This window comes from Phacochoerus africanus, chromosome 11, assembly GCF_016906955.1.
Source record: "Phacochoerus africanus isolate WHEZ1 chromosome 11, ROS_Pafr_v1, whole genome shotgun sequence".
Lineage (NCBI taxonomy): Eukaryota > Metazoa > Chordata > Mammalia > Artiodactyla > Suidae > Phacochoerus > Phacochoerus africanus.
The window spans coordinates 6,875,414-6,889,208 of record NC_062554.1 but is presented as its reverse complement, the minus strand read 5'-3'; the positions used below and the strand labels follow the sequence as shown (position 1 = coordinate 6,889,208).

The following is a 13,795-nucleotide window of genomic DNA, read 5'->3' as shown; positions in this document are numbered from 1 at the left end:
TCAAGAGGAACCAGGAAGAGAAGAGGAAGTAGTGGTTTTAGACAGTTCTTTCAAGGAGTTTTACTGTTAAAGGGAGCAGACGTTGGGGTGATGGCTCTAGTGAAATAGAGGGTTTATGGACCTTTTTTTTCTTTTTAAAGATGGGAGAGGAGTTCTTGTCGTGGCGCAGTGGTTAACGAATCCGACTAGGAACCATAAGGTTGCGGGTTCGGTCCCTGCCCTTGCTCAGTGGGTTAACGATCCGGCGTTGCCGTGAGCTGTGCTGTAGGTTGCAGACGCGGCTCGGATCCTGCGTTGCTGTGGCTCTGGCGTAGGCCATTGGCTACAGCTCCGATTCGACCCCTAGCCTGGGAACGTCCATATGCCGCGGGAGCGGCCCAAAGACATAGCAAAAAGACAAAAAAAAAAAAAAGATGGGAGATATTACAGTGTATTTATATGCTCATGAGAATGATCCAGTTGAGAGGGAAAAGTTGATATTGTAGGAGAAAGCACAGTTACCAGGTGGCTGTTCTTTTTTTTTTCTTCTTTGGCCACCCCTGAAGCATCTGGAAGTTCCCCGGCCAGGGACTGAATCCGAGCTGGAACTTTGACCTACACTACAGCTGCAGGAACATGGATGGCTAGTCTTGAGTTAGTCGTTATCTAGTGAAGTATAAATGTGAAGGATTGGCCTTGAGAGCACAGATAATCCATCGGCGTAAAAGGAGGGATGACGGAGTGTATGGGTTCAGGGGCAGGAAGGTAGGTGGATGGGGAAGGAGCAGGTGAGCCTTGTCTTAGAACCTCACTGTCAGCTGAGCGTGTACTCCTGTCAGAGCTTTGAGGTGGGAGGGAAAGGTAGGAAATAATTATCTACAAGAGGAAGCAAGTAAGTGGATGAAGGGAATATAGTAGGATTGCGGGGTAGCACTGAGGGGTTACTGGCATTTATTTGACATCAGTTTAAAGTGAGACCAGGTCGCATGATTATTGTCTTCTCCAGCAGGGTTCTGTTGCACAGACATTGGTATGGTATAAACAGAAATTTCGATTTACCAGAGTCAGAATTTGTAGATCACAGTGATGGAAGGATGGGGGGCAGAGGTACTGGGGTGCACATAAGAGAGGGCTTATCGTAGACCATGACATCGAGACTGAGTAAGGAGCTGTAAGGGGATATGGTGAGAGGGAGTGAGGGACCCTGGAAAGGAGGTAGGACCAAGTGGACTGTCGGCTCTGACGGGTGAGAGCCCAATCCTAAAGGGAGTGAGTGGAAATAAGAGCTGTTGGTCAGAGATTAGATGATTAAATTGGTATTTAAAACAGAGGGGTAGTTAATAATAATGGCAAAATATGGGTTATGACCGTCGACGTGATATTTCCTGGTGACTAGCCATGGGAAAATTTCACAATCCAACAGTGTCACAAACAAGGCCTTACTTTTCCCTGCAAAATGGGGATAATGCCTATTTGACAAAGTTGCCATGAGGATTAAATGATACGATAGATGTAAAATACATGACAGAGTGCCTAGCATGTGATAGGTTCTTAAAAAAATTTCCTTCCTTCCTTTTATGATTTCAAGCCTCATTTCCTGACCTGAGCAGAATAACAAAATACCATCCATGCTCGATACCTTTCCGTATGCTTCAAAATTATATATATGGAGCCTAATGAGATTAAAAAAATTTTTAAATCTTTCTACAACCCATTATTATTTTTCCCCATTTGGAATGAGAAACACCACTACCTCTGGAACTACCACTATTTTCTTAACAAGAGATACTTCTGTTTCTTCTATAGTTCTACAGCTATTAGTTTAATCATTTAAAAGAATCTGTGTGGCAAGACTGTCCACATTATTTGCCTTTAATTGTTGAAACAGCCCTATAAGTTACATAGTACTGGTATTTTTGCTGTTTTTCCATTTACCCATTGAGGAAATGAAAGTATAATGAGGTGTGCTATGTATGATTATATTGGTTAAGCTAGAACTTGAACCCAAGACTTCTGACTGACTGGTAACTGAATTTTCGTGCATTTCACCCTGTCTCATTGTTGAGGTTGTGTTTGACTGCTTTTTTTTTTTAATTTTTAATTTTTTTTTATTTTTTACTTTTAGGGCCGCACCTGCAGCATATGGAGGTTCCCAGGCCAGGGGTCGAGTCGGAGCTGTAGCCGCTGGCCTATACCACAGCCACAGCAACACCAGATCCGAGCCTCTGAGCTATGTTTGTGACCCACATCGCAGCTCACAGCAACGCCAGATCCTTAACCCACTAAGCAAGGCCAGGGATTGAACCTGCATCCTCATGGATGCTAGTCAGATGTGTTTCCGCGGAGCCACAACGGGAACTCCCATGTTTGACTGCTATTTGTATGCTAATCTCTAAAGATCTCTTTTTAAACACTGTAATGAAAGGATGTTTCTCTTTTTATATATGTAATGATTTTTATTTTTTCCATTATAGCTGGTTTACAGTGTCTGTCAATTTTCTGCTGTATAGCAAGTTGACCCAGTTACACATACATGTACACATTCTTTTTTCTCACATCATCATGCTCCATCATAAGTGACTAGATATATAATTCCAGATATTTCTTTTTTCTTGTGAAGTCCTCATAATGTATACACGCATCTATTCGTTTATTTTTTTCATTCAACGCATACTTATTACAACCTTTCTAAATGTTAGGCTGTGAGCTAAGCCCTAAGAGTACAGTAGTGAGAAAGACGTACACTTGGCCTTCATGAAATTTTTACCATAGTGAGAAGGACAAACATTAACTAAGAATTACATTAAAATATTGCTAATTGAAGGAAAAGTGCTAGAGCCAGGTGAACACATAACAGAGAAGGACTTGAGTGAGTCTGGCATTACCTTGGCGGTGACTCTGAGAATCCCTGTAGGGAGGTTGTGTTGAGGCTGAGATTGGAAGGGTGAGCAGCAGTCAGCGAGGTGAGGGGGTAGAAGGAAGAGGCTGCTCCCGAAGGGGAGAGCATGGGTGAAGGGGTCCTTCCTTCCTTAGTCCGCTTCTTTTCTTCCTTTCTTTAGATTACAATTCACAGTGGTTCTTTCTCATTTTTTTTTTTTTCATTTTTGGCTGCCCCACAGCATATGCAGTTCCCAGGCCAGGGATCACATCCAAGCCACAGTCGCTGCCTAAGCTGAAGCTGCAGCAACACTGGGTCCTTAAGCCACTGTGCCGAGCCAGGGATAGAACCCTCGTCCCAGCACTCCCAAGATGCCACCAGTCACGTTGTGCCACAGCAGGAGCTGCTCTTTCTTATTTTCATTATGATTTTAAAATGTATTTTAAGTATAAATTAGTAGTTATAAAAAGCAGAGTACTGGATTTTTCTCTCAGTGCATTCTCTGAGAAAATAAATTATTTGGACTGCTTAGCGCGTTTACATTCTCAGTTCTGTTGGTAGTCATGCAGTAAAGCTGTGGTATACTTTAATTTTGCTGTTCTTTTTTCCCCAGTTTCATTAAAAAATAACTGACATCACTGTATAAGCTTAAGGTGTACAGCATGATGGTTTGATTTATATATATTGTGAAATGATCACAATAGATTTAGTTAACATTTATAATCTCATATTCATTTTACTGTTCTTAACTCCATCACTGCTTTTATGCTGACAGTTTTTTGCTGGCACAATACACAGAATTTTTTTCCAAAGGGAAGGTAGTATACCTCTGTTTAAAGAAGTAACTGTTTCCATCTGAACAGAATCATTTAGTGTATTACACAAACTACCAATCCATTACACATACTGTTCATTTCCTTGGTTGAAAAATACGGTTTCAAGGTTTTTTTTAGTTCCAAGTATGATAGGGACCAGACAGTTCTCCCTTTTCTTATTTTCACATTGTCCTCCACTGACCCACTGCTAGCATTTCACATACCACATGGTCCCATACCTTGCTAAGGTAGGAAATTCACGTGATACAAGAAGGGAGATCTTAGGAAATAAATATTATAATCTATCGGCTCAAGTATCTCTCTCTTTTTTTAAAGTCCCATTCATTGTTATGGTAAGTTATAAAATGTATTTATAGCTAGTATAGGAGCATATTAGAACTGACTAAGGCGTCTTCAATAAGTGGTGCGTGCTGGGAAAACTGAACGGCTACACGTAAAAGAATGACAGAACATTCTCTTATCCTGTGCACAAATATAAACTCAAAATGGATTAAAGATCCAAAAGTAAGGCTGGATAATAGAAAACTCTTAGAGGAAAACATAAGTAGAACACTCTTTGACATGAATCATAGCAATATTTTTTTGGCTCCACCTTCCAGAGGAATAAAAATAAAAGCAAAAATAAACAAATGGGACCTTATTAGGCTTATAAGCTTTTGTGCAGCAGAGGAAACCATACAAAAAAACTGAAAAAACAACTCACAGAATCGGAAAAAATCTTTGCAAACAAAGTGACAAGGGATTGATCTCCAAAATAGATAATCTCATTCAGCTTTCTATGAAAAACAACAACAGCAAACAAACCAATCCAAAAATGGTTAGAAGATCGAGATAGACATTTCTCCAAAGAGAACAGACAGATGCCCAAAAAGCACATGAAAAGATGCTCAGCATCACTAATTATTAGAGAAATGCAAGTCAAAACTACCATGAGATATCACCTCATACCAGTTTGAATGGCCATCCTCAAAAGATCTACAAACAATAAATGCTGGAGAGGGTGTGGAGAAAAGGGCACCCTCCTGTACTGTTGGAGGTGCAGACTGTATGGAGGTACCTTAAAAAACTAAACGTAGAACTACTATATGATCCAGCAACCCTACTGATGGGCATGTATTCAGAGAGAACCATAATTTGAAAAGATACATGCACCTCTGTTCACAGTAGCTGAGACATGGAAGTAACCTGAATGTTCATCCAGAGGATTGGATAAAGATGTGCTACGTCTGTACTATGGACTATTACTCAGCCAAAAAAAGAATGCCATTTGCAGCAACATAGATGGACCCAGAGATGATCATACTAAGGGAAGTCAAAGGCAGATATCATATGAGATCTCTAATATGTGGAATCTAGTAAAAATAATGCAAAAGAAGTTATTCACAAAAGAGAAACAGACTGAAAGATTTTGAAACCAAACTTATGGTTGCCAAAGGGGAACTGTTGAGGGGAGGGATAAATTAGGAGGTTGGGGTTGGTATATACACACTCCTATATATAAAAAGCTCAGTAGCAGGAACCCACTGTATAGCACAGGGAAATCCACTCAATGCTCTGTGGTGTCCTATATGGGAAAAGAATGTGAAAAAGGGGAGATTATCTGATTCATTTTGCTGTACAGCTGAAACTAACACAATATTTTAAACCAATTGCACTCAAAAAAAAAAAAAAAAAACACCTGACGGAGGCAGTTAGCAAAGCAGAAGAGAGGATTTGAAAAGGAACTGGTTACAGAAAGCAAAGGATAAATATTTCTTCGACTATGCCAAAAGATTGCTGAGAGCACATTTGTCAAGCAAAGGTGACGGGACTTACTTGGAATGACTCCAAGCCACAGTGTGATGCTGGCTAAGCAGTCTTACAACAACAGAGAAACAGATGTAGAGCAATGATACCACAGACTTCTTTTTTCTGACAGATAGACTTCTCAAGGACATAAGCAACTGTTCATGATTTTTCTCCCCAGCCACATTACTTTATGTAAGAGGGCAATATGATATAGTTGAAAGAAATATACTTAAAAGGTACCCAACCTTCATCTGATGCTAAGTATTGCCACATTCTTGTGTGATCTAGAGTGATCCTCTAAATATCTCTTCGCCTCAGTTACCTCATCTAGAAAACCAGGAAAATACCTTAATGAAATAATGAAATTAATACTCATGGTGATGATCCTGGAACAGCAAAAGGCCTGGACAGTCTGAATTTTTGACCAATATCTATAGCATTGGCTTTATCTAGAATTGTGATCCTTGTATTGCTTTATTCCAGTATCAAGAGTAGCTAATGAATCAAAACAACTCGTTGACGAGCTAGAGAGGAAGAGAGCATATGCCGTGTTTCTACTTGTTATATATGCTAAAAATATGACTACTTATAAACCAATGTAATTATACTTTCATCTATAAGGAAAACATTCATTCTGTTCATTAGTGCTAGCCAGTGAGCAAAAGATTAGATAACTTTTTCTTCCTCTTCTCTGCCTAATACTTTTCTTTCCTTCTTTGAATTTAGGAGCATGTATCCTGTTTGGAAATCTTTTCTCGAGGGAACAATGCAGGTAGCCCAGTCTCGGATCAATATATGTGAAAACTATAAAAACTTCATTTCTGAGCCTGCAAGGACAGTGAGAAGCTTAAAAGAACAGCAACTAAAAAGGGTATTGTTTCTATTCTTTTCCTTATGCATTTTAATATCTCACTGCTACATATATAATCTGCAAGATTATGTTAAATTGCATTTAGCACTTTGAGCTTTTCTTTATGGTTCAGATGTTTCTGATTTCAACATGGATTTTCTTATTTCAACATGTTACTACGACTTTTTCATTTCAACATGTTTCCTGTACCTACTGTATTTTATTAACTGACAAAGGTGAGTAATTTGAATCTGTGGACATTCTGAAAGCCCAGTAAACACCTCTTAAAACTATCACTTTTCCCCTTAACTCAAGCAAATAGTTACACTTAGTTTCACAATATTGGTATAGTTTGGTGTATGTTAAAATACTTAAAATGCTATTAACCCCACTAAGTCTGGAAAAGATTTGTCTTAGTTTCAACTTGACCCATTTTACATAATAATTTAAAGGAGTTTAACACATTTTGACCATATAGTAAACTTATTACCAAAAATAGTATACTCTGAAGTTTAATTATATAGGTTACATAAAAGTTTTTAAATAGGTGTTTTTTGATTATACAGAATTTGAAAATTCATAGAAAAAATCATTTAATGTGTTTTTTATGAAAAGCTTGCTGTTAAAAGTAGGTAATTAAATTGGGTCATTTTGGGAAATAGTTACCAGAAGTAGAGATTATCATGATACCTAATAAGTAATTAATTTTTTCTTATGGAAGTAGTAATAGTTTAAAAAATATTAAGGTAATTATTTAAGGAAATACTATTTCATAAACCATCTAGTGTTTTGATTCTAATTGTCATTTGGATTTTCATTACTTTTTTACAAATCAAAAGTAAAAATACTAATCTTGCTCATTTGCCAAAGATGATTTTAGTAGCATGAAATCAATATATCAAATTATATTGTGTGTATATAAAATTTTAATCTTTTCCAAGCACTGATGTCATATTATTGCATTTTAACATATTTGTATTAGAACACCTTTGTTTTATCTTTGCTCAAAATTACCTCTTTCAAAAGAAACATGGTGAATACACTATGTGACCACTGACCAGACATTACCTTCAAGTTGGAAGAAAATATAGTGTGTGTGTGTGTGTGTGTGTGTGTGTGTGTGTGTGTCTCCCTCCATCCATGCATGCAGGGAGAGGGTGGCAGACAGGAGTAGAGAATTAATACCAGTGTAACTTCCTAACTAGGAGAAAATATGATGTTTCAAATAGCCAGTGCATTCACCAAGTCTAATTGGAAAGTTCTACCTTTCTCAATATCAAGAATACTTCGAGAGAGTTAACTATTTGTGCTCTTCTCTGACCTTCATTTAACCAGCATTCCTAGGCAAAGGATGTTTGGTGAGATTTGCCAAGTCCTCCCAACTGTGAATTAACTTGTTTTATATTATAGCTACAAATAATGGTGTTTGTGTTTTATCTAAACAATTTTTATTTATTTATTTTTTTTGTCTTTTTGCCATTTCTTGGGCCGCTCCCGCGGCATATGGAGGTTCCCAGGCTAGGGGTCGAATCGGAGCTGCAGCCACCGGACTACGCCAGAGCCACAGCAACGCGGAATCCGAGCCACGTCTGCAACCTACACCACAGCTCACGGCAACGCCGGATCGTTAACCCGCTAAGCAAGGGCAGGGATCGAACCCGCAACCTCATGGTTCCTAGTCGGATTCGTTAACCACTGCGCCATGACGGGAACTCCTCTAAACAATTTTTAAATGCTGAGAACATATTGAGCATACCTGTCAGGACTCTGAAATGGCAGAAACTTACTTCAGACTGAATTAAGCCAAGAAGAGAATGTATTATCTTGTATAACTAACATTTTCAGCGTGGATGGAATCCAGGCAGGGATGGAGCCAGGTACTGAAAACATGGTGTTAGAACTCAGTCTTTCTTCCCATTGTATTTATGTACCACATCTTCTTAATCCATTCACCTGTCGATGGATATTTAGGTTGTTTCCACGTCTTGTGCTATTGGGAATAGTGCTGCAGTGAACATATGGGTGCATGTATCTTTTTCAAGGAAAGTTTTGTCCGGATATATGCCCAGGAGTGGGATTGCTGGATCCTATCGTTGTTCCGTATTGAGTTTTCTGAGGTACCTCCATACTGTTTTCCATAGTGGTTGTACCAGTTTACATCCCACCAGCAGTGAAGGAGGGTTCCCTTTTCTCCACACCCTCTCCAGCGCTTGTTACTGTGGACTTCTTAGTGACGGCCATTCTGACTGATGTGAGGTGGTAGCTCATTATAGTACACCCTGCCTATTTTTTACCTTACTTCAGATGAATTTTTTTTTTTAAGTGATAAGAACACTTAACATGAGATCTTCCCTCTTAACTTTTTTTTTTGTCTCTTTAGGGCCACACCTGTGGCATATGGAGGTTCCCAGGTTAGGGGTGAAATTGGAGCTACAGCTGCCAGCCTGTGCCATAGGCACAGCAACGCAGGGTCCGAGCCATGTCTGCAACCTACACCTCAGCTCATGGCAATGCCAGATCCTTAACCCACTGAGCAAGGCTAGAGATTGAACCTGCGTCTTCATGGGTACTAGTCACATTCGTTTCCACTGAGCTATGATGGAAACTCCTCCCTCTGAAGAGATTTTTGAAGTGTACTCTGCGGTATTGTTACCTCCAGGTACAATGTTGTACTGCCAGTCTCTAGAAGTCACTCATTTTGCATACCTGAAATTTTATACCTGCTGATTAGCAATGCTCTCTTTCCTCTTTTTGCAGTCCCTGCCAACCACAGTTCTATACTTTGATTCTGTAAGTTTGAATACTTTAGATATTTCTTGTCAGTGGAATCATGCAGTATATGTCCTTCTGTGACTGGCTTATTTCACTTAGCACAATGTCCTCTGGGTTCATCTGTGTTGTTGCATGTTCTAAGATTTCCTTCTTTTTTAAGCCTGATTAATATTCTGTTGTATGTATATACCACATTTTTAATCGATTCACACATTGATCCACATTTTGACTTTTGTGAATAGAGCTGCGGTGAACACGAGAGAGCTAATATCTCTTTGAGATCTTGGTTTTACTTCTTTTGGATAAATACCTAGAAGTGCAATTGCTGGATCACATGGCGGTTCTATTTTTAATTTTTTGAGGAACCACCATCGTATTTTCCGTAACAGCTGCACAGTTTTGTATTCTGACCAACACAGAACCTGCACAAGGGTTCCCGTTTCCTCAGAACCTTGCCAGTCCTTGTTGTCATTTGTTTTTTGTTTGTTAATAACCATCCAGCAGGTATGAGGTAATATCTCATTGTGGTTTTGATTTGCAGTTTCCCTGATGATTAGTGACATTGAGCAATCTTATACTTTTTATTATCAATTTTCCTCCACTATTAGCTTTTTAATTTTACAATCTTGAATATTCTTTTAATAATTACCTCAGAGCTTCCAGTATGCCTCCTTGAGTTACTACTATTTACCTTGAATTGGTACTTTTACTACTGTAAATTACTCTAAATTTACTTATTGGAGTCTACTGTGACTTAGTATTTTACCACCTTATGAACAATATAAAAATATTTTAATAGTATGATTTCATTTAGCTCCCCATTATGACTTCTGTTCTGTTAGACCTTTTCGCTCTGTCCATGTCTTTTGAACTTTTTCTGCACTTCAGTCTGAGTATTTTCCACTGATATGTTGCAGTTAATTAACACTCTGTTCTCCGATTTCTTTTTTTTTAATTTTTTAAAATGTTATTTATTTAGTTGGTTATTGAGTAGAGTTGATTTACAATATTGTGTTAATTTCAGTATACAGAGAGTGATTCAGTTATATATATATATATGTTTTCAGATTATTTTCCATTATAGGTTATTACAAAATATTTAATATAATTCTGTGTGTTATACGGTGAATCCTTGTTGCTTATCAGTGTTGTGTTCAGTAGTTTGTATCTGCTAAGCCCATATTCCTATGTCTCCCTCTTCCCTTCCCTTTTCCCTTGGTAACCGTAAATTTGTTTTCTATGTCTGCAAATCTGTTTCTGTTTTGTATATAGATTCATTTGTATTATTTTTTAGATTCCAGATATAAGTGATATGTCTTTGGTTTATTTCACATAATATGTTATTCTCTTAAGTCCATTCATGTTGCTGCAAATGGCAATATTTCATTCTTTTTATGGCTGAATAATATTCCATTAAACACACACACACCTTCTTAACCCAATTGTCTGTAGATGGCCACTCAGGTTATTTTAATGTCTTGGCTATTATAAAGAGTGCTGCCATGCTCTTCTGCTATTTCTAATCTGCTTTTAAAACTTATCTTTTGGGATCTTTGTGTATTTTTAGTTCCCAAATTTTTTAAAATTATAGTTGATTTACAATGTTTCTTTAATCTGTTATACAGCAAAGTGACACAATTACACACAGTTCCCTGTGCTGTACATCCATTCCAAATGTAACAGTTTGCATCCACCAACCCCAAACTGCCTGTACCTCCCACTCCTTGCCCCCTCCCACTGGCAACCACAAGTCTTCTCTTTATGTCCATGATCTGTTTCTGTTTTGTAGGTAAGATCATCTCTGCCATATTTTAGATTTCACATATAAGTGATACCGTATGGTATTTGTCTTTCTCTTTCTGACTTAATTCACTTAGTATGAGAATCTCTGATTCTGTCCATGTTGCTGCAAATAGCATTATTTGTTCCTTTTTTATGGCTGAGTAGTATTCCATTGTATATATTCACGACATTTTAAAAAATTGCTTTATTATAGTTGACTTACAATGTTCTGTCAATTTCTACTATACAGCAAAGTGTCCCAGTTGTACACACACGCACACATTCTTTTTCTCACATTATCCTCTGTCATGTTCCATCACAAGTGCTTAGATATAGTTCCTTGTGCTGTACAGCAGGATCTCATTGCTTATCACTCCAGTTGCAATAGTTTGCATCTATTAACCCCAACTCCCAGTCCATCCCACTCCCTCCTCCTCCTCCTTGGCAACCTCAAATCAGTTCTCCATGTCCATGAATTTGTTTATTTTCTGTAGATAGGTTTGTTTATAATTGTATGAGTTGTTTATGTATTTTAGATTCCAGATATAAGTGATATCATAGGGTATTTCTTTTTCTCTTTCTGACTTAGTTCACTTAGTATGAGAATCTCTAGTTCCATCCATGTTGCTGTAAATGGCATTGCTTTGTTCTTTTTGATGGCTGATTAGTATTCTGTTGTGTATATGTGCCATATCTTCATTCATTCATCTGTCGGTGGACATTTAGGTTATTTCCATGTCTTGGCTATTGTGAATAGTGCTGCAGTCAACATAGGGGTGCATGTATCTTTTTGAATGAAAGTTTTGTCTGGATATATGCCCAGAAGTGGGACTGCTGGATTGTATAATAGTTCTATATTTAGTTTTCTAAGGTATTTCCATACTGTTTCCATAGTGGTTGTACCAATTTACATTCCCACCAACAGTGTAGGAGAGTTCCCTTTTCTCCACACCCTCTCCAGCATTTGTTATTTGTGGACTTATTAATGATGGCCATTCTGACTGGTGTAAAGTCGTACCTCACAGTAGTTTTGATTTGCATTTTTCTAATAATCAGTGATGTTGAGCATTTTTTCCTGTGCATGCTGGCCATCTGTATATCTTCTTTGGAGAAATGTCTGTTCAGGTCTTCTGTCCATTTTCAGTTTGGTTGTTTGGTTTTTTTTGCTGTTGAGTTCTCTGAGTTGTTTGTGTATTTTGCAGATTAAGCTCTTGTGGGTTGCATGGTTTGCAACTATTTTCTCCCATTCCGTAGGTTGTCTTTTTGTTTTGTTTTCTTTTGTTTTAATGGTTTCCTTTGCTGTGCAAAAGCTTGTAAGTTTGATTCGGTCCCACTGGTTTATTTTTGTTTTTATTTCTATTGCTTTGGGAGACTGACTAAGAAAATGGTTGTACAGTTGATGTGAGAGAATGTTTTGCCTGTGTTCTCCTCTAGGAGTTTTATGGTGTCTTGTCTTATATTTAAGTCTTTAAGCCATTTTGATTTTATTTTGGGGCATGGTGTATACACCACTTCTTATCCATTCATCTGTCAGTGGACATTTATGTTGTTTCCATGTCTTGGCTATTGTGAATAGTGCTGCCATGAACATGAGGGTGTGTGTATCTTATTTAATGAAAGTTTTGTCCAGGATTTGTCCCAATCCCACACCCTCTCCAGCGTTTGTTATTTGTTGACCTCTTAATGATGGCCATTCTGACTGGTGTGAGGTGGTACCTTATTGTAGTTTTGATTTGCATTTCTCTAATAATTAGTGATATTGGGCATTTTTTCATGTCCCTGTTGACCATCCATAAGTTTTCTTCAGAGAAATATCTTTTTAGGTCTTCTGCCCATTTTTCAGTTGAGTTTTTTTTTTTTTTTTAATCGTTGAATCCTATGAGTTGTTTATGTATTTTAGAGATTAGGCTCTTGTCTGTTGCGTCATTTACAAAGATTTTCTCCCATTCTGTAGGTCCCTGTCTGTTTCTTTTTTGTTGTATTCACTAGTTTTATATTTTGTATTCCACATATAAATGTTAATATACAGTATTTGTCTGACTTACTTCACCAAGCATAATACCCTCTTTGTCCATTTATGTTGCAAATGCCAAATTTTCGTTCCTTTTTTGTTTGTATATATCACATCTTCTTTATTCATTCATCTGTTGAATTGCTTCCATATCTTAGCTACTGTAAATAGTACCACTAGGGTAATAATACAGGTTAACTTTTTATTTATTTATTTATTTTTATTTTATTATTATTATTTTTTTATTTTTATTTTTTGCTCTTTCTTGGGCCGCTCCCGCAGCATATGGAGGTTCCCAGGCTAGGGGTCGAATCAGAGCTGTAGCCACTGGCCTACACCAGAGCCACAGCAACGCGGGATCCGAGCCGCGTCTGCAACCTACACCACAGCTCACGGCAACACCAGATCATTAACCCACTGAGCAGGGGCAGGGACCGAACCCGCAACCTCATGGTTCCTAGTCAGATTCGTTAACCACTGCGCCACGACGGGAACTCCCAGGTTAACTTTTTAAAAAAATTATTTTCTTAGGATGAATTTCCGGGACACGACTGCTGGGTTAGAGAACCTCCTAGTTTGTAGGGCTTTGATGTACTCGTCCAAGTTACTTTTGTTTTTATCCCTGTCAAGTTCTTAGCAAATCTATCTATCCTGGCATCTGTGTCATACTTATGGACCGTACTTTTAATTTCTTCATTAGGAGAGATATCCAAATTGATCATCTTTCTGTATGATCCTTTAGCCCTAAGTAACCTTAAACACTCCTTTCTCTGACAGCTTAGTGCTGATAACTCTTGGGAAAGAGTGGGGCATGTATCACATCAAGGATTTTCTTAACACAGGTATTATCTTAAATGTATAACTTAATCTGCCTCAGAAATTGTATTCCTACAGAAGCA

At 38.0% G+C, this 13,795-nt stretch overlaps 1 protein-coding gene across 2 annotated transcripts in view; it reads left to right on the top strand.

Moving 5' to 3' along the window:
* FCHSD2 (FCH and double SH3 domains 2) overlaps nucleotides 1-13,795 on the top strand; it is a 247,331-nt gene that overhangs the window by 114,450 nt on the left and 119,086 nt on the right. For both annotated transcript variants that reach the window (XM_047752651.1, XM_047752652.1), the window contains exon 5: nucleotides 6,208-6,352. In XM_047752651.1, the coding sequence (XP_047608607.1) occupies nucleotides 6,208-6,352 (145 nt within the window). The remainder of the gene's footprint in view (nucleotides 1-6,207; nucleotides 6,353-13,795) is intronic.